At 40.2% G+C, this 22,341-nt stretch overlaps 1 protein-coding gene across 1 annotated transcript in view; it reads left to right on the plus strand.

Moving 5' to 3' along the window:
• LOC101517686 (organic anion transporter 7-like) overlaps positions 1-21,626 on the plus strand; it is a 67,008-nt gene extending 45,382 nt beyond the window's left edge. Inside the window, exons 8-10 of the mRNA XM_058662235.1 lie at positions 17,918-18,026; positions 18,474-18,677; positions 21,539-21,626. Coding sequence (XP_058518218.1) covers positions 17,918-18,026; positions 18,474-18,677; positions 21,539-21,626 — 401 coding nt within the window. The remainder of the gene's footprint in view (positions 1-17,917; positions 18,027-18,473; positions 18,678-21,538) is intronic.
• The last annotated feature ends 715 nt before the right edge of the window (positions 21,627-22,341 follow it).

A 22,341-nucleotide genomic window follows, 5' to 3' on the forward strand; every position in this document is an offset into this window, starting at 1 on the left:
AACCTTGGGGACCGGGGGCCTGGCAGGGAGCATGTTTCTACAGTTTATTTCTATGAGGGAACATCAATACAGCTTTGTTGCCTGGAGTGGATCTAAGATGATCACTTTGTCTGAGAATTTAATTATGCTAACAGGATAAGTGTTACCATCCTAGTATAGCTCCTATAGCTGCAAGAAAATCGTTAGTGAATGGACATAAGAGTTAAGGAACAAAAATAAATGAATGAAACCATTCACAAAATAAAATAGCAAGAGAGGAAGAGAATAAAGGATCTGCAGAGCACTCAGAAGATATTTAACAAAATGGTATTGTTGAGTTCTTATCTATCAAAAATTACTGCAACACAAAAAAGGCAAAACAGTATTAACTCGCAGCTCACATTTACTCAATGCTAAAAAGCCATCCTTTTGGGTGTGGGGGAATTAAGAATGACCACTCTTGCTACATCAAGTTCTACACAGAGCAGTTAGATGAGGAAGAAATTGGAAAGAAGTCTTTATCACATTATTTCATTTATGGAAAAGCCAAAACAGATAGTAAAAATTACTACAACTAATAACTGAATTCAGGAATGTTGCAAGAAATCAAACCAACATATAACTAGTAACATATCTCTACACAAATAATGCCCTAAAGAGCAACAAAAGAAGCAGTTTTATTTATAATGCACAAAAACAAAGTGTTTAGGAACAAATTTAAACAGGGAGATGAAAGACTTATACCAGAAAAAAAATTAGAATATTGATGAAATAGATTGAACTGGATTTAAGTAAATGGAAAGAACCAACATTAATGTATTGGAAGAACTAATTTCACTAAAATAAGTGATCTATGGACTTAAAGGATTATCAAAATTTCAATGACTTTTTTTACAGAAATATTTTAAAAATTTCTAAAATTTGTGTAGAACCATAACAAACTACAATGACCCAAAGCAATATTAAGCAACAAGAAGAAAACCAGAGAGATTGCATTGCCCAGTATTAAAATACATCACAAAGCTATAGGAATCAAAGCAGCACAACACTGCCATAAAAGCTGACTCAAAGAGCAATGAAACAAAATAAAGAACTAGGAAGTAAAGCCACATGTTCAGTCAAGTAATTTTTGACAAAATATCAAAAGTGTACAGTAGAGAAAATCTATTCAACAAGCTGTGTTAGGTAAATAGAATGTCCACATGGAAAAGAAAGAAATTAGGCACTCTTTTCACACCACATACAAATATCATTCAAAATGGATTAAAGGTTTACACATAAGAACTTAATAAAATTACTAGAGGAAAACAGGGGGATCTCGCATGACATTAACATGGACAATCATATGACCTCAAAAACATGATCCACAAAAATAAAAATTGAAAAGCTGGAATACACCAAATTACAAAGCTTCTGCATGTGAAAGAGAACGATGAAAAATATGAAGAGAACGTACAAAAACAGAAGAGAATGTTTGCCACCTCACATCTAGCAAGGTGTTAATGAGAAACTCAAACGAAACAATCCAGTTGGAAATGGACAAAGCACTTCAAAGGACATTTCTCAAAGAAGGCATAAAAATGTCCAGCAGATAGGTACAAAAAAAATTTTTTTTAAAGATTTTATTATTATTGGAAAGCCGGATATACAGAGAGGAGGAGAGACAGAGAGGAAGATCTTCCATCCGATGATTCAATCCCCAAGTGAGCCGCAACGGGCCGGTGCGCGCCGATCCAAAGCCAGGAACCTGGAACCTCTTCCGGGTCTCCCACGTGGGTGCAGGGTCCCAATGCTTTGGGCCGTCCTCGACTGCTTTCCCAGGCACAAGCAGGGAGCTGGATGGGAAGTGGAGCTGCTGGGATTAGCACCGGCGCCCATATGGGATCCCAGGGCTTTCAAGGCGAGGACTTTAGCTGCTAGGCCTCGCCGCCAGGCCCAGGTACAAAAATTTTCAACATCACTAGTAACCAAAGGAAAACAGATGAAAACTGCCTCACACCTGTTTTAAAAAGCCATTATCAAAAACACAAGAGATGGGAGGTGTCACTAGGCTAAAAGAAAACTCTTCTAACACCGTAGGTAGGAATGTAAATAAGTTGAGCCATGACGGCAATTCCTCAACAAATTCACTACAGAAATACCATGTTATCCAACAAACCCTCTACTAGATGGCTGCACAAAGAAAATTAATCAGCATGTCAGAGTGGCAACTAATCCCAGGTTCTCAACATTATCATCGCCAACAGTCTGGGAAACGGATATTCATGGTCAGTGTTTCAGTCCAGTGTACAATATGGTGAATGCAGTCATGTATATGTCGTGCATATTTCCAAATTACCAAAAGCTGGAATGTAAATACGTTTACCAGTAAAAAATTGTTAAGAATGTGAGGTGTTGAACATGTTCCACCATGTATACATAAAGCATTAACAAACTGCACCCTGTTGGTATGCATAATTAGAGTCAACTTAAAAAAATCAACAATGAAGCATACTTCCATCAATTGTAACAGCAGAGCATTTTAAAAAAGATTTATTTATACTTATTAGGAAGGCAGATTTACAAAGAGAAGATATGGAAAGATTCTCTGTCTGCTTGTTCACTCCCAAGGTGGCAGCAACAGCTGGAGCTAAGCTGATCTGAAGCCAGGAGCCAGGAGCTTCTTCTGGGTCTCCCACATGGGTACAGGGTCCCAAAGTTTTAGGCCATCTTCTGCTGCTTTTCCAGGCCACAAGGTGGGAGCTGGATGGGCAGCGGAGCAGCCAGGACACAAACTCAAGCTCATATGGAATCCTGGTGAATGCAAGGTGAGGATTTAGCCACCCAGCCATCACCAGGCCTAGCAGAAAATTTTCTAATCTGGCTTTCCACGTCTCAGGTGCAACACAATGCTCCTGCTCTGGTGGTGTTGCCTCAAGTCCACCACTGTCCATTGCTGGACCCTTTGTCCTCCTTTGCTTTTACTGTCCACTTCTGCTTGGCTGATTTTCCTACCTACCATGACTATTAGGGTGGGACTAGGCTCAGTGGACAACACTTTTCATCATCTACATTGAATTTCCATTTTCTTCTGAAGTAGAGTCTTATGTATGGCTTTCATCCAATGGCAGAGTGGATGGTATCCCAATTCAAATCCATGGCATTGAAGGTGGTAGCTCGTACACCAGGATCAGTCAGATAACCCAAAGATACCTGGATCTTGCCATTCAAGACTGGCATATCTGCTAGTGAGAGGTGTCTGTATCTTCCTTCTGTCGTTAAGGTATGGTCACATTTTATTTTTGAGCTTTTTCTTTTTCTGAAAACAAATTGTTTTAATTTTTTAAATTTTGGGATTAATATGAAATACACGTACACTTTATGGGGAATAACAGGACATTTCCACAGATGTATAGGAATGGAGACCCCTTACACCAGGCAAACCAATCACACTGATAACACCAACTGCTAAACACCTCAGGGAGAAGTTTTTTGTTTGTTTGTTTGTTTAATATTTACTTATACTTATTGAAAAGACAGATTTACAGAGAGAAGGGGATATAGAAAGAAAGATTTTTGGTCCTGTGGTTCACTCCCCAAGCGACCACAACAGTTGAAGCTGAGCCAAAACGAAGCCAGGAGCCAGGAGATCCCTCCAGGTCCCCCATGCGTGTGCAAGGTCCCAAGACTTTGGGCCATCCTCTACTGCTTTTTCAGTCCACAAGCAGAGAGCTGGCTGGGAAGTGGAGCACCCAGAACAAAACCCAGCACCCATATGGGATCTCAGTGCATGCAAGGCAAGCATTTAGCCACTGAGCCAGTTTCTTAGGCCCTCGGGAAGTTTTTGAGAAAACCACTTCAATGGGATTCCCTTTCTGAGCGGGTAAACAGGCTGTTGTCCATAAGTGACAATTAAAAAGAAGAAAACAGGAGTGGTTTGTGGAAGGGTGATGTTTGCTGTCTGACTTCAGCAGGCACCTGTCCCTGAGTAATGAAGCTAGAAGACAATGAGGAGGAGTCTAGCAGCCTGGAGTCCCGAGACACCAGCAAACTTTGAGAGGACAGAAAGGACTGACTGTCCTCCAATGTCATCAAATTTTACAAACATTCTATCTGCAGGATGAGGTCTGTCCCTGAAGATGGCAGCAGATCTCTGTGTGGTTTCCAGATGGAAGCCTGGTTTGCAAGGCCTTGTGCCTGGGGTTGCGAAACATTTCACAGGAGCTGAGGAGTGAGCAGAATTGGGGTTTATTTGCTTTCGAAGGGAGGGAAGGGGCAAAATCCTGCAGATTGTATGAACCCTGAGAGGTAAAGTGTTTATAAGCTCTTTTTAAAAGGGGGTTTAGAACTAGCAGAATTAGTTAGTGTTTGTGGTCAGAGCAAAGCAGAATGCAATAGTCTTTGGGACATCTTGAGTCAGCACACAGGTTGAGACCAAACTGGATACAGGTGGTTATTCTAAGGACTGGGTAGTTGTCTGACCCAGGTGAGAGCACAGGGAGAGAGGGGGAGGATTGTCACTCTCAGGAGTGAAATGGAGGGGTTTTTGAACTTAGGATCCCATCAGTCTGTTTTTGCTTTTTTCTTGCCTGTGCTTTTGCGGGTCTTACCAAAAATAAAGTGCTGATGTCTATGTCTTGAACTGGGTCCTTGTGTTTTCTTCTGTTAGTTTTATCCTTTTAAGCCTTTACATCTCTGACCCATATTGAGTTTAGCTTTGCACATGATGGGACATAAAGGCCTTGTTTGTAATCTAATTTTCCAGGTACTATTTGTTGAATAGACCGTCCTTTCCTCGGGAGTCCTTTGTCAAGGTGAAGTTGGCCAGCATTGCACTGATTTATTTCAGGGGTTGCTATTCTGTTCCCTTTCTCTTTGTGTCTGTTTTTAGCTAGCACTGTGCTGTTAGGGGTACAATAGCTTTATAAGAGCACTTGAATACTTAGGCTTGTCTGAAAGGCTTGTGAGAACAGATATGAGCTGTGTGTCATTTGAGACATACAAGCGGGAGTAGCAACAGAACTTTTCTTTAGATGCTGGACTTTACTGTGTGTCCACAGTGTGATTCCTGGGAACCTAATTTGACAGCAGAGAACATAAAGTTGCATTATGGGATGAGATGGTGGTTGTCTAAGTATTTGTGTCATAGGTGACTTGCTCAGTGTTTATAGTTCACAGGCCATACGCTTTCTGTACTAACTTCAAGGGGGTGGAGGAGGTTGCCATCCTAGTACACGAGCAATAGTAAATCATTAAAGAAGAGCAGCACTGTGGCCCATGTATTTATGAAGCAGTCCCAGAGATCAGAGTTCACAGGAGAACAGTATTTTTCTTCCTCTGACTTAGTGTTATGCAGCAAACAAGTGTTCCTAAGACCCCAAATTTCCTCATTTCATGGAGCACCTGTCTCTAAGTGCAGGGTCCAATCTGAGTCCAAAGCCTGTTTTCTAATCATGACTGGTTGCTTCATGATGCTGTCAGTCTCATATTTCTTCATTACCCCATAGTGTGGGACACCCCAAGTCCTTCTGTGCTGACCCACCACCATCTCATTCAGATTCATTCCAAGGATCCCAGGCATTTCCCAAACACTGCAAATATCTTCTCCCTCTTTAGAGTCTCCCATCATCTCTGATCTGCTTTGAAAGGGCCTCCTATTACATGCCAACGCTCCCTTTTACACTCCTATCTTATACGTTTAAAAGCCTAACAAAGCTACAGACTCATTCAGGCAGCTCATTCAACAGTCATCTCTGTCCATCCAGTGGCTCCCAAATGTCACAATCTGCTTTTCACCATCCCCAGTGATAGTACTTATTTCTCAGTCCTGGACCTAAAGGATGTCTTTTTCTTCATTGTGCTACATTTCCAAGCCCAGGAGCTCTTGGCCTTTCTGTGGATAGACTGACTCCCACTCCTCTTCCCAACTCAGTTGGACTGTCCTACCTCAAGGACTCAAGGAGAGCCCCAAACTCTTTGATTGGTTCTCTCTAAGGACCTATCGTCCCTCACTCCCCCACTCCAAACTTATCCAGTATGTGGATGACCTTCTCCTCCACAGCCCCTTCCTCCAGGATAGCCACACCAGCGCCTTTTTTTAAATTAAGTTTTCTACCTCACTGTGGCTGTCAGGTGTCTCCATCTAGGGTTCAACTACCTGTCTCTCAAGGTAGGACTCCTCATCACTCCCACACTTACGGCCATCACCCAGACTGAAAAAACTTGGTCACTGCTGCTGCCCAACAGCAAAGAAGCGATCCTGTCTTTCATGGGTGTGGCAGATTTCCTCTATGTGCCCTGGGGCACCATATGGGACCAATTTTCACCCCAGTTGCCTACATGCCCAAAAAAACTCAACTCAATATTCTACGAATAGGCCCCTTGCCTGTGGGTTCTGGCTTCTGCTGCACTTCTCATTCAGGAGTAAAAAAAAAATTATAGGGATGTATTTTTGGGTCACCTCTAGCTAGCCTCTTCTCTTGTCACCTTTTTGAACTCCTCAACTTCCACTCACTCTTATGGGAACTGCCCTTTGAGTTAACAGCTCATTATGATTCTCAAAATGTACCAACTGTGACTCCACTATTCGCTATAATGTGGAGCCTTCAGCAAATATGACTTGCACAGCCAAGGTCAACTGCTCCCTCCTTTGCTACATCACAATCTGTCAATGCCTGCCTCCATGATGGCGTGTGGTTTATAACATCACCTTATTATTTCCTACTCTCAATGTACTCTCCAGAGAAAAACAAACACCTATGCTCTTTTTTCCATCTATTTTTATTTTTACTTTTATGATACAATTCCATAGGTTCTGGGATTTGCCTTACCCCCTGCTAAATCCCTTCTCCCCAATTGATTTCCCTTATATTATTATGATAGCATAGTCCTTCATAAGCAGTCATAAGTCCATCACTCTGCTATTTTAGTGTATCCTGACATTGCAAGTACAGACAATGGCAGACACTCCAGCATCCTATTGTCCAGACATATACAACTGTTTCATTTGGGAGACCATCTGTGATTTGGAAGTAGAGATGCATACTGCATTGTATCTGTACATCTGGATATGATAGTCTCTATTATACAGTTATTATATATTCCCTTAAATGAAAAGCCATAAGACAGAATTAACAACAGGAATGATGTTTTTCATTATTTCATCTTTAAATATTAATTTATTTTGATAATCTTTACATAGTTGATTAGGACGCAAAGGGGTTAAGGGCTTCAGGAAAGTGGATAAGACCATTGTTTACACATCCTCTTGGGAGTTAAATAGCATGCTGCTGAATAACAATGTGTCAATGAAGAAATGAAAAAGAAAAAAAAAAGCTTCTCAGAGAAAATGATGCTACTGTGTGATCCATGAGTCACACCTGTGCTCTTCATGGGTCAATTTGTTGCTCAAAATCACAGGGTAACTCCCACTCAGCCCCTTACTGATCCCAATAGGCATAACCAAAGGACTTGCCAAGGGAGCTAAAGATCCGGCAAAACCTGTCCTTTCAATTCCTGAATGACCTACAGGAAGTGACACAAATTGTCCTAATACCCCCAGTACAATTTAATTCCCTGGCAACTGTAGCTCTACAAAACTGCCTAGGCCTGAATCCTCTATTGATTACAAAGGGTAGTTTATCTCTCTCTCTCTCTCTCCAGGAGAAATGTGGATTTTATGTCAACCAGTTAGGGATTGCAAAAGATAAACAGCTTAAGTAAAAGCTTAAAAACAAAAGTCTTACCTCTCCCTGGATTCTGGGAAGTCCCCTTCTGTGGTGCGCTCTGCCCCTCTCAAAACCTTTTGTTGTTGGAACACATGCAACAAGATAAGCTGGGCTGACAGATTCAAGGGTGGGAACCTGTTGAGAATGGGCTCCAGGAAGAGGAAGCAAAAGGCCCTTCACCCAGCATACATGTTGCTCCCAGTGAATCCTTGAAGGTGTATTCATGTTCTCCTTGATGAAAGATGAACATTTGTGCTCTGTGTAGTCAGCTAACTGATGGCAGACGGTACTCCCTACTTATTCTCCAGTCCAATGGTGCTTTGCCAAGCATTCTTGTTAACTTTCCTTGAGCTCCCTGTTTACAGACATGACCTAAGTCTGAGTTGTGTTTGAACCATTTTTTTTTACTAATTATATAAGAACTATAACCCTAGAAATAAGCTTTGTCAGTTGCCTGGGGAGCACTGTCCCCCCATCTCTTTTTGGCCGCTCACCTCTCAAGAGACCCACAAGGGAAACTGACACTCCTACTCATACTTTTCCTTACTCTTATATTTGCTCTATCTGTTCTCTCTTGCATACAGTGGATGCTAAAGGAGCAAATGAAAACTTTTCCATTAGAACATTCAACTAGTTATGGTTACATTATCACTAATCCTTAAAGGAACTTTCAGAAATCTTCTTTCTTTGAAGGCTATTATTAATGACCACTACCAGCACCCTGGCACCCCAAGATCCCCATTACCAAAATGATCAGCACCTTTAGTCAGCAAGAAGTAGATACAGAAAATGATTATCGTCCCAAATCCCCATATTAACTAAGCAATTATCTGCTCCTATTACGACTCTCACTGGTGAATACTATGATCTAGCCCTGCCAGGTGGGCTGCCAGCTCTAGCTCGAGTGTGTGCCAGTGACTGGTATTTGGTGATGGCTGCTGCTAACTATCCAAGCACAGGTCTCCCACATGTGCTGGTGCTTTGGAGAGACATTTAAAAGTCTTTCCATCCCCCCCACCAAGCCGCTCAGTCTCAGCACCCTCACGTACTGAAAGTACAGTGTCGTTGTCCATGGATGTCCCTCAGTAGTCATTCCTCATCTGGACATGAACTCTAAGGTCCCCACACAGACTCATTGGTGCCATAGCCCATACTCCGTGTAAGTCCACATGCCTAAGTCTCTAGAGTGTGTTGCCTGATTGTGAAAGTATGCCATTGTAAATATTTTTTTAAAAGGAGGGAAAAGTAGAGAAATTGGGCATTGTGGTGTGATATTTCACTATATTCTTAAATTTGCATTACATGAAATTCTCATTTTATACATGTCTTTTTTTCAACATATATATGCATTTTATATTTCACATATATCATATATTTTACATATGTCTATAAAAATATATATCATATGCATATACATTCATATTTACATATAAACACATAATATGTAAATATATAAATTTATAAATATTTACTCTCAATAATAATGATTAAATAATAATTTAAGATGAAATTAATGCTACTACTAAGTAGTCATAAATTTAAAATAATTTTAAATATATAACAAATATATATAGATAATATATCCATATTGCATTATATTACATTTTATATTTGCTATAAATACATAACATGTATAATAAATGCTCATTAAGTAAATATTATTTACTTAATATTTAATTATTATTAAAATTATTAAACATCATTAAATATTATTAAGTTAAAATATTGTTTAATGTTTGCTTATTAATGAAAATTTTAAATTTAATATTATTTAATATTAAATCAATAAAACACTGTTGAACCTATCCACTGTGCTAGGGTCCATGCGGTGGGTGTGGAAGACAGGATGGTGTGAAGAGTATTGTTCCATTGCAGGCAGGGCCACAAGGAATTTCCTGCTGCATGGCAGGGCCCGCAGATGTCTGTACAACCACCTGAATGCAACTCCACCACCCTTTGCATGGACACTGGACAACCTCACTGACATTTCTGTAATCTCTGTAGCCATTGTCTGCCACTGCGGAGTTGGTGTTTACTACCAATGTGAGCTTGGAAGTTGATGTTGCTGATACCATTTTAGCAGAAGAGCCTTTTGTTATTCATGCTGTCTCTGTCTCTGCTGCCCCCATTGACTATCCTTGATCTTTAACTCCCTCCTTCTATGATGTATTTCCTCCCTTAACTGATTCAAGATTCAGTTGTAGGGTTAGGATTGTAGTAGGAATGTGTTACTGATTGATATGCACCATCTATTGAGAACTTCCTTTAAGGTGAAACAAACAGCAGAATTATCCTTGGAAACACCCACTTGACCATGGTGTAAAAGGTCTGAGCCAGAGTTTGTTTCTGTATAAATAAAGTGGACAGCTTTCTCGCATTGTCCATTATGATCCTGGAATTGTAGTGGTCTGTTTCATTTCTCTTTGTGCCTCATCCACCCACCCTTCTCGAGTTCCAAACTCAGCTGAAGCTTTACTCTGGCAAGTGCACCCAATGTGAGTGCTCAATGATGGTAGGTCTTTTCTTTTTCTTTGAGGTGTGGATAGAACTTCACCCAGGGTGCTGCAGGCCCCTGACAGAAGGTCAGGGGTGACAGAAGGTCAGGGGTGAATAGTCAGAACTTATATTGAGAAGTTGTGTACCCTCTGTGCTGTAAAAATGGGCCAGAGTGAGTCTAGTGAAAGAAGTTTATATGGTGATATTATTAAGCATATCATAAAAAGAAAGGGCATTAAAGTTAGCAAGCAGCAATTGTTAGAATTTTTACAACTTGTACAAAAGGTTAGCCCATGGTTTTTTGAGCAGGACACTTTAGACTTACACACATGGGATCAGAAAGGGAGTGATATGAGAAGGTGGTATTGGAGTAATGGACGAGTGAGTGGGCATGCTATCTTCTGCATATGCCATTTGGAATGTTTTACAGAAAGCACTACATGTGGGACCTGAGCCTTATCCCATGCATTCGGCCCTGCCGAGAGAACATACTCCCCTTCTTGATCCTGAGAAGGAAGGCTTAGGCCTTATTTGTGGCTCTAGGGAAAATGTCCTTCCTGAAAATAATGTAAAATTCATAAAAATGATCAGAAAGGCTTAACAGATGAGGAAGAAGATCTTTTATTTTTTTTCCCAAAGATTTATTCATTTTTATTACAGCCAGATATACACAGAGGAGGAGAGACAGAGAGGAAGATCTTCCATCCGATGATTCACTCCCCAAGTGAGCCGCAACGGGCCGGTGCGCGCCGATCCGAAGCCAGGAACCTGGAACCTCTTCCAGGTCTCCCACGTGGGTGCAGGGTCCCAATGCTTTGGGCAGTCCTCAACTGCTTTCCCAGGCACAAGCAGGGAGCTGGATGGGAAGTGGAGCTGCCGGGATTAGAACAGGCGCCAATATGGGATCCCAGGGCTTTCAAGGCGAGGACTTTAGCCGCTAGGCCACGCCGCCGGGCCCAGAAGATCTTTTAAAACCAGAAATATTTAGATTGGATTGTGGAGAGGGGCAAACGGTTGAATTACATGATAAATGGTCTCATGCTGTTGATGATAAGCCTCCAAGGTATTCTGCTAAGCCTTGTGAGCCCTTTCCAGCTAGACCAGATCCAGCAAAGATTGGCATTAGAGGGGCAATGCAGCAGGCACTTAAGGAAGGTGATTTTTTTTCTGTTTTCTTGTTGTCTACGAATGGGATGAACCTGAATGGGAACTGTTCCCTTATAAGCTTATTAAAGAACTAAAGCATGCTGTCTATAATTATGGGCCAACCCCCGCATATACTATGGCAATGGTGGAGGGACTAGCAGAAAGTGGGTGACTCCATATGACTGGTTTCAGGTTGCCAAGGCTTGCCTCACAGGAGGAAACTTCCTTTTGTGGAAAATGGAATATGAGGCATTAGCTAAAGCAGAAGTAAAGTCTCAGGGATCTATGGGGCATGGCAAACCTTCTTTTACCCTAGACATGTTTTTAGGACAGGGCACTCATCTTGGCATTTCAGAACAACTTACTCTGCCTAAGGAGACATTACAGCTTATCTCCTCCCTGACATTGGGAGCATGGAAACACCTGCCATCTCCAGATCAAAAGTCTTCAGGTTTTGTAAATGTTAAACAGAAGGTTGAGGAGAGTTTTGCCGATTTTGTCGCTTGACTCACCAAGGCCATGAGCTGGACAGTAATGCACAACACAGCTACAGATCTCATAGTTAAACAGTTAGCTTTTGAAAAATGCTACTCCAACTTGCCAAACTTTACTTCAACCAGTGAGAAGGAAAGGAAATTTGTCAGACTATGTTCGAGCTTGTGCTGAAGTAATTCCATCTTACATGCAAGGGTTAACTATTGCTGCAGCTCTTCAAGGTCAAACTGCCACTCAGACTTTAAAGAACATCAGAGGTAATCAAATAAATATAAAAGAAACAATTGCTATTCATGTGGTGGAGTAGGACATTTCAGCCATAGCTGTCCTGCCAGAAACTCATCCCAAAATTTCAAACAGGAAAAAACTTATATGGACACTCCTAAACCCAATTTAAATATTCCTTGCACCATCTGTCCACAGTGTGAGAAGGGATTTCATTGGCAAAAAGCTTGTCAGTCTAAATTCCACAAGAATGGAACAGTTACATTGCTTCAAAGTCAATCTAAATTGAGTAATCATTCTGTACAGGGTCAGATGCAGGGAAACGGGAGGCAGGCCCTGTCCTGGGCCCCCAAAGTAATGAGGGCATGTGTGTGGATATTATCGCTGAAAGGTACAAAACTAAAATGTTGAGTGCTGCATTAAGCAATGGGTTAAAGCAAAACAGACTTAAATGTCATAATTGTGGCAAATTGGGACATATGTGGAAAGAATGTAGGAAAGGAAACACCCAAAAATCTGAACAAGTTATGGGTTATCTAAAGGCCTGTCACAACATAGGGACTTTGAAACATCCTGTTTACACAGTAGGATTTCAAACCACTGCTATCCAGAAGCACCACTGCATTACTGAGCATGGCACTGAACTTTAGCATGAGCAGAGCTCTCCTTAAAAGTCCTAACTCTAGGGGCTGTTACATTGGCTCAACCAGCAAATCCCCCAACTCCAAGTAACCATGTCCCCTATGAGTGCTGGTTCTTGTCCCAGGTGCTCCATCTCTGTTTGGTAGAATTCAGCAGTGAAACCCTCTGGTCCAGGACTTTTACTGGTTGGAAGGGCTTTAATCAGTATCAGTCCATGTTATAGATCTTTTTAGGTTGCTAATTGCTTCTTGATTTAGTTTTGGTGGGTTTTCTATGACCAAAAATCTGTCCATCTCTTCTAGGTCTTCTGGTTTGTTCACATAAAGTTGCTTGTAATACTTCCTAATAATTCACTGTATGTCACAGGTATCTGTTGTTATATCTCTTTTCTTGTCTGATGCTATTGATGCATATCTTCTCCCTCCTTTTTTGATTAGTTGGCTAATGGAGAGTCTGTTTTCTGGATTTTCTCAAAGGACCAGCTGTTTGATTTATTGATCTTATGTATAGTTCTTTTGATCTCTATTTGGCTTATTTCCTCCCTTATTTTGATGATTTCTTTTTTCTTACTAATCTTGGGATTGCTTTGTTGTATTTTTCTAGATCCTTTAATTATAGGGTTAGCTCACTTATTTGGTTCCTTTCTAGTTTATTAACATAAGCATTGATTGAGATGAACTTTTCTCTTAGCACTGCCTTGATTGTGTTCCCTAAGTTTTGATATGTTGTGTTGATGCCTTCATTTATTTCAAGCAATTTCTAAATTTCCCCTTTGATTTCCTCTCTGGTCCATTGCTCATTTAGTAACATATTATTCAGTCTCCACGTGTTTGCAAGTCTTCCTTGGTGTTGTGACTTCTTGGTCTCTAGCTTCACTCCTTGGTGGTCTGAGAAGATGCATGTTATGATTTCAACTTTTTAAAATTTGCTGAGGCTTGTTTTGTGACCTATAACGTGATCAGTTCTGGAGAAGGTTAAATGCACTGATGAAGAAAAGTGTATTCTCTGTAGGATGAAAGGTTCTATAGATATCAACTAAATCTCTTTGTTCTAGCGTTTGGGTGATTTCTGTTGTTCTTTGCTGAGTTTCTGGGTTTTTGATCTGTCTATTAATGTTAATGGTGTATTAAGGTCTCCCACAATGATCATATTGGAGTCTATTTCTCCCTTTAAACCCGTTAATATTTGTTTCACATAGCTAGATATTTTGGCATTTGATACATACACATATGCTGATCTCTTCTTGCTGAATGCATCCTTTGAGCATTATGTGGTATTCTTCTTCATCTCTTTTGATGCTCTTTACATGAAAATCTGTATCATCTGATAAAAGAAGGGCTACACCCACTCATTTTTCCTTACCATTAACTTGGAATATCTTTTTCCATCCTTTCACTTTGTTTCTTCTGATCTTTGTGGATAAGATGTGTCTCTGTAGACAACAGATAGATACATTTTAATTTTAATCTGGTCCACTAATCTATGAGATTTCATTGATGTGTTTAAGCCATTTACATTGAGGGTTAATATGGATAGGTGACAGTTTGGTCCTGTCATTTTAGTGATGTGTTGTTCTTTGATTTACTCTTCTGTCGCTCACACACCTGCTGCTCTGTGGCCCTGCTACCAGCCGGGCAGGTCGCTCTGCTCTAGTGCCACTCATGTTTATACCTAGAATCTGCTCTCCTGTTTCTGGATCACTGAGAGAAGTCTTTTTCCTTGGGAGAGCCCTCTGTCCCCTAGGAACCACATGTCTCTGTTTTGGGCGATTTCAATGTCTTCCTGGGTGACCCAGGTCCCAGAGCTCTGGGGTATGGGTGAGCTCAGATTCCGCCCAGTTTGCCTCTGAATAGTGACTCACCAATTCCTCTCCCCCCCACTTTTTTTCATTGTTTGTATCCATGCTTACCCTGATGGCATCCGTTTCCACTGATTCAAGTTGGCGTTTGCTGTCTCGAGAGTTTTTTCTTTTTTCTTTTTTTTGCAGTCCTTTATGTCTGCTTGGCCCTGCCTTGGTCCCACCAACTCTGGGGAGTTTCAGATTCCTTTTCCAGCAATTCTCCTCTTTCTATTCTCTACTTTTCCAATTTTGTCTCTAGTTCTCCACGCGCTCAGCTACCCCAACCCTCCACAGTCAGCCATCTTCCATGACTCTGAATGCAGCTTTAAAACCAACTTCTCTTTGCGTACCTTCTGGAACTCCCCAAAACTTTCTTGAGAAATTTGTTTTTTAGCTGGAGTCAGATCTATTTCCAGCTTTTTAATTGTTTCCCTGTTATGGCAAGAGATATTTTCCTAGTGTGAGAGTCTTTCTTCTGCCTCATTCATGCTCATATTGAAGCTTTCCACTTTTTGATTTGTTCTGTTATGTTCTTCATTTATAATATATCAGCTTTCATTTGATTCATTGCTGCTATTTTCTGTATAACCTATTCCTTAAATTCCTTGAATTCCTGTATGTGCTTCTCATTGCTGATATGAAGCTTTATAACAAGAATTTAACATTCTTTATCCTCCATTTTCTAGACTTCTTTCTCAGTTAGCTCTGAGGTTGGCAAGGCCTTCTGCTCCTTTATGGGAAAGGCATCAGTAATATGCATTGTGCCTCTGTCTCTTCTTTTGATCTTGGTCATTGCATTTCTGGTTAGCAGGCTTCTCTTCTCGGGGTCATCTTCTAAGCTGTGGTGCTCACTGGTCTACAGGTTGATTTTACTGAATTCTTCAGGACCTCGTTCTTCTGTTTACTAGAAACAAGCACAGCAAACATGACTGAATTATACAGAAGTGTGAAGACCAGAAGCTGATAGTGAGAACTGTGATTCAATGATGACCACTGTAGCTGTCACTTCAAAAAGTCTACTTAATCTGACTTAGCAATATATAAACCTTAATACCAAGTGAGATTTTACTGCTGTTTATTTCTATGAGGGAGAGAAAGAGAAAATGTGCAGCAGGGTTAAAAAGACAGAATAATTTGCCAAAGTGAAACAATGAGGAGAGATTTTGTGAAACAGGAGAGGACAAGTCTGACAGCAGAGTGGCACCTCGAGACCCACAGACATGGCGAAGAAGCAGCAAAGCATAATGAGAGCTTTAATGTGCTTGTAAATTCTTAAAATATCTGCAACAGCCAGGGTTGGGTTGGCTATGAAACCAAGGATCAGGAAATCAATCCAGATCTGTCTGCCCTGTTGGTGGCAGGAACTCTATGACCTGAACCATCATGACTGACCCCTGGGAGCTGTATTAACAGAAGCTGTGTGTTGCATGGCATCTTGACCACTAACCCAGACACCCATTCCACACTTGATGGCACCATCTGTTCTCTTGTAGTGATGGCCCTTCTTATACCCATCTCATCCTCCAGGACTCATCTCTAAAACCTCCCTTGTTCTCTCTCTTTCTATTGTTGAAGTCTTTGAGATTCACCGCTCTGGAGAAGCGGACAAATCCAGGACAACACCATTAATATTTCAGATGCTGCATGCAATGAAACTACACATGCAAATCCTCTACCTGGGCCTTGTGAGGTGAAGTGCATGGGGTGATGGATCCATTTAAAATGTTGAAATGAAATTCCTTTCTTTTCAAAAAATTGTTTCCAAAAAGTGAATAGATTTTACATTTGTCAACCTACAGATTTAGAATATTGATATTAACAGCATTTTTGTTACAGTTGAATGTTTAAAAAGAGCAAATGATTAGAAAAGCTTGTCTACAGATAACATTGTAGTTTATTCTTGTCCTCTAGGATTCATTGGGACCTGCCTAACCTGGATACAGAAATGTGTCCAAGCACTAGGTTTATACGTGGAGAGAGGAAGGATGTAAAATTTTAGCACAAATTATACTTTTACTTTTTAAAAGCATTCTATGGAAAGAAGATGCAAATGAGTAGCAATTGCAAATTTCTCTATTCATTTATATTGTGATTTTTTTTATTTAGCTTTTTCTGCAGCACTGACATTGAATACCTGAATGATATTTTCATCAATTATAATGTTTACATTCAAAATCGTAAGAATTTCGGGCTCGGCAGCGTGGCCTAGTGGCTGAGGTCCTCGCCTTGATCCCATATGCCCGCTGGTTCTAATCCCGGCAGCTCCACTTCCTCTCTCTCTCTCCTCCTCTCTCTCTCCTCCTGTCAGTATATCTGACTTTGTAATAAAAATAAAATAAATCTTTAAAAAAAAATCGTAAGAATTTCTTTGTCACTGAGGCTTATTAAATTTGTCTTTACTCCTTTCTTCCTTGCAGACTGGGAGCCACTGTACCTATTATGGGCTTGGTCCTCAAACTCCAGGAAGTGGGGGGCAGTATCTTCATGCTGCAGGTTCTCTTTGGGGCTGTCACAGTTATACCCAGATTGTCTGTCATTTTTATAATGAAACACTTGGATCTTTGCACCACTCAGTTCATGCTTTTCTTCCTGGTAGGACTTTGCATGCTAATCAGCACATTCTTGCCCAAAGGTAAGAAAGTCAGGAGTTTGCGGGATGAATGGGCTTCCTCAGAGTCCATGGGAGTTGTTTGGATTTATGTACCTCATGTCAAAGTTAAAGTCCTACTTCAATATTTCCATCACATTGTATAAGATACTTTTCAAATGTTTACTGCTAATCTTTCCCAGGTTGACACTGCTGATTATTAACTGGAAGTATTAATTATCTCATGAACTATTGTTCTAGATTCTGTGTCTATTCACAGTATCCACCCCCCAATAAACACAATCCATTTGTTATGATTTGACAAAATACCTGACTCACATCTAAAATTGTTCTCCACACTTTTAATTCCAAGCTGTTTAACATGTGATTATATACAGTTATCACCAGTAATATGTAGATAAAGAAATTGCATATAAAATTACCTATGTCATATTATATGGGAAATTACCAGTGGTGGCTGCATATACATTTATTACCTTAATATTTACCCATGTCTTAAAGACAGGAGAAGCTACATAAAATGTATGAAATCACTCATGTGTGCAGAAAGAATTGGAGCAACTTGACATCCTTCACTATCTGTTTAATACATAACATCGTATAAGCTACATTAATCTATTGACCACTCCATAAGGTTGAGGATTCTCTATGTTAGAAGACAGACCTAAACATCCCCACCCAGGAACCCCTCCAACAATATTTTCTCACAATTATTGGAAGGCTGTGCTGATTAAAATTCATTCAAAATTTTCTGACTTCCTATGATTTGTTTCTCTCCAGAAATGCAGACTCCATGTGTGGCTTTAGCCACCCTGGGAATTGCTGCTGGTACTTCTGCTGCAACTTTTCTCCCCATCTATTCCAATGAACTCATCCCTACCGTATGCAGGTACAAGAACTGAAAAGCAAGCTTTCTGATTTCTAAATATGACCATTGGAATCACTCACTTATTTGAGGGAATAAAGCAGACTGTTTAGTAAATAGCATAACAAATTGAGGTAATAATTAATGACCAATTATCAGTAACTACAAAAGCCAACTGTGCCTAAAAATGTGTCAAGTCCTGTCATGTGTCATTGCATTTACCTTAAAAACCACACTCCATGATCGATGCTGCAGCAATCTACCTTAATGATGATAAAATAGACTTTCAAGCAGTTGCCAAAATCAAACTGGGAGATAGTGCAGAAAATGTGATGATTAAGGGCTTACTGTCAGAGCTCATGTATGTAGCTCTGTTGTAATATTCCTCCACCATGAAAACAAGATGATAAATAAGATATTGTCTATGGCTATCTCTACATAATTTATTTGTATTGTTATTTGCATGCATAGGTCAACATTTGGAGGAATCAATAGTCTGTTCTCAGGAGTTGGGGCAGTCCTGGTTCCCCTTATGATGACCCTGGTCGTATATTCACCTCACCTGCCCTGGATCATGTATGGAGTCTTCCCCATCCTTTCTGGACTAATTGTCTTCTGCCTTCAAGAAACCAGGAATCAGCCATTTCCCGAAACCATTCAGGATGTAGAAAATTCGTGAGTAAATCTTCCACCCTTGATCTGAGCAGAGAGCTGCTGTGCTGATAGCTCTGTCATGAGCAAGGAAATGATCACTTGGGTCTTGTCCTGGTAGCCTCAGACCTGGGCTGTTAATGTCCTTCTTCAGTGACAGCCTCACTTCTACCCAGAAATTTCAAGTTCCTTGTGAGGCTCTCTGGGTCATGGAGATTGCGCTGCACCAGTAGGTTTAGTGGTGAAAAGACCCAAAATGTTCTGGTTAGTGGTGGCTCATGCTCTGCCCTGACAAGGCACACTTCTGATGTTTTCTTGTGTGTCTACTAAAACTCAAGTTATTCTTTCTCATCACACTGGTTTTACCATCATCAACCCTGTGAACACTTGATAAATGTGGAATAGAAAATGAGTTTGTCACATGCACATAAACCTGTTTATTGTTTTAGTTAGGGAGAAAAATGGGAATCGAGTGTGAAAAAAAAACTGCCTTGCAAAACACGCAGTTTGTCTACAGGAGGTGGTTCTCGTGGGGTATTTGTGAGACATGTGTAGTTATTCTTTAGCTTCTTTGTTTTCTGACTTTGTTCTGTTGGATTTCTTTTTCCCAGCTCTAAAGACTCAAGGAAAGTAAAAAAAAAAATGAAAGTAACATGATTTTAACATACTCTTGATGATTGGTCCAAATAAGGAGAAAAAAAATTCAATTTGGTCCTATGTATAAATGAATAATGAAATGAATGAATGACACCTCTCACTTTTGTCAAACCAAATGCATGAATTTTCTGAACATGATTTATGAGTTTAAATCAAGCCAATCTATTGTTTGTAAGAAGGACTAACTTATAGGTATCCTTAGTTCATTCACAAATGACTAAGAGCTGAGGTGGTTTTAGAAAGCAGCATTATTCACATGATCTATCAGCCTCATTATTTAGTATTTCCAAAGGAAATGAAATCTCTATGTCAAAGAGATGTCTGCATGTCAATGGGCTTTAAAGTAGCTTTCATAATAACCATTACATGGAATCATACTAAATGTCTATTAGATGAAGGGATGCAAAATTCGTGGTACAGCTCCTGCATAATATTCACCTTTTAAAACAATTGTATCATTACAACCTAGTGGATGGATCTGGATGACATTCTGATAAGTGAAAAATACCAACATGCAAAAATAATTATATGATATCCCATTTAAAACAAATTAACCTCACAAAATATAGTTTAGATGTCATGGACTGAGGTAGTTTGGTGAGGAATATATATAAGAACATGTTGGTCAAAGAATATAAAATACAAAGAGTAACTTCAAAAGATCTTTGGTACACTCTGGTGATGATAGTTCATATACTGTATTCTTGAAAAGAGAGTTGATAGTCACATAACTAAAGGAAACAATAATTAAATGATATATGTAAAATTGCCAGATTTAATTATCTTACTATGCAAATATACTTCAAAATTTTATGTACCACAAATGAACAAAAGTCATCTACCTATGAATTCCAAAACAAATAAATCAAATTAAAAAGAAAAAACCTCCCTGATAGATGCAAAGAGGCTCATGAATAACAAAGCAAATGTTGAATTTTTGACACTACAGTCACCAGAGCAGACAGCAGACACAAAATATCTTGACAATTCCAGAAAAATACCCAAGGATGTGCAAAGGGTGTATCAGATTTAGTCAACCAATATTTCATCTACATTGAAACATTATATAATGAACAGCATTAATTAACTTTTTAGATATAAACTTGCAGAAAAGATGCTCATGGCTTCCTGTTTACCATGAAATTTTTCCATGGAGTTGTTCTAAGTTCCATATTTTAAGCAAGTGTGAGTCTATATACTGATCATGAATATTATCAAAAATTAAAGCATAATTAATATGGAAATGACTCCAAAATATGTGTGTGCATATACTGAATGTATATTATTAAAAACAAAGTTATACTTTTGTACACAATTAAAAGACATCAAGGGGAAAGAAAACAGAAGGTATAATGTATGAATATTTATCCAGATTTTTTGTGGTGAAAGGAATGCGTACTGTGACAAATTCCAACTTGAATTTCCCAAAGCGCTTATGTTTAAATAAACTATTCATCTTGGGGTGGATGAGGTAGAGTGAAACTGAATATGATGTTGGGAGAAGTATACAATAAATTGTACTTCAAAGCTGCTGAGAAATCAGTACCTCAGAACGCAAAGATGGCTGGATGAGGAAAAGGCTTGCTGATTTTGATCAGGGCAGGAAATGAAAGAAAAAACGAAGTAGGTGCATTCCCATGTGCCAGCAAAGCCCGCGTCACCATGTACCCCGAGCCGAGTGGAGGGACTAGGGTTAAAAAAAATATCAAACACACACACACACTGGATCATTCGTGTAAGAATGCCATTTATTGGAACTTCAGGCCATTCTAATATACCCTGTCTAGTTCCTCCTGGGGAATATTCTCACACTCTTTGATCATTGTGTTTCGCGCATGTATCAGGAAGCTTGCAGTTAGGTCAACATAAACCCATCAGTCATGCAAGGGGACGTCATGCCCTGGTGATTGGCCCGCAGTTTCTCAAGCTTTCTCAAGTGCAACCAGTATGAGAAAAAAGCATGATTAGTGCAGCAGGCATACTTGGTGAGGTTAACCCTTGGGGAGCCAGGCCAAACCCTGCATCTCCCCCTTTTTCATTTTTTAATAGGCACCTGTCTTACATCGTCTGACAGTCGACTTGCATCTTACCCATCATGGGGAGTCCTGCCCGTGGCATGTGGGGTCCCTGTCTTAGGTTGGTCGCCAGTCCTGTCAGATCTTGCCTCTCTCTGGTCACCTATTAATGCATCATGCTCAGCCAAACCTGAGCGCCCTGGTTTTCCACAGCCAGAGCCATCATGGCTTGTCAAAAGACGACTTGCTCCTGGGCCTACTATTTGTGCATGCTGTGCAGGAAGAGCACGACAACTACTAGCGCAGCGACAGTAAAGGTTCCAAGGCCATAACCCCGCTCCATTCCTTGAACATGCGAGCTGCTAGTTTTATACCATTTAGCATTGCTTCTCCTGACATGGGTGGAACTTGGGTCTCATTTGCTTTAATTATACTGGTGGCTAACCGACTGGTGAAATTTAGGAAGGCACTTGATCTTTGTCCGCAGAGGTATTGATTGATTTCTATTACTCTGGCCAAAAAAGTGTGGACTTTTACTGAGGTGACACATTTTTGATGGTATATTGGGAAGCAGCAGGCTATCTGCATTTCCCACAGTAAGTCAATGGATTCCTGTAATAAGGCTACCTGTTGGTTTACCTGTAATATGCCAAGCTGCAAATGGGCATTCAGAGTGTTTTGGGTGAGTAAGGATTCAGCCACATTGCCAGCTAGATCATTTAACAGTGGCAGCAGTGTTTGCCCATGTTACCAATGGCTACACCAGCAGCCATGGCCAAAGCTGTGGCCATTCCAATGGCAACTATTATGCCTGCCGTAATTCCAAAAGCTCTCTTATTTCTAGTCAACAGCATGGGATAGTCTTCAGAATGATTTACTGCAATGGGGATTATGCCGGGGAGTCGTACAATCACTGCCATTTTTTCAATATTCCAGCACGACTTAATCCTGCAAAGACTAAGAGAACAATTAAGCATGCCATCATTAGATACGGAATCATTTGTCACAATAAAAAA

The sequence above is a fragment of the Ochotona princeps genome, chromosome 4, assembly GCF_030435755.1.
Source record: "Ochotona princeps isolate mOchPri1 chromosome 4, mOchPri1.hap1, whole genome shotgun sequence".
In the NCBI taxonomy this organism is placed as follows: domain Eukaryota; kingdom Metazoa; phylum Chordata; class Mammalia; order Lagomorpha; family Ochotonidae; genus Ochotona; species Ochotona princeps.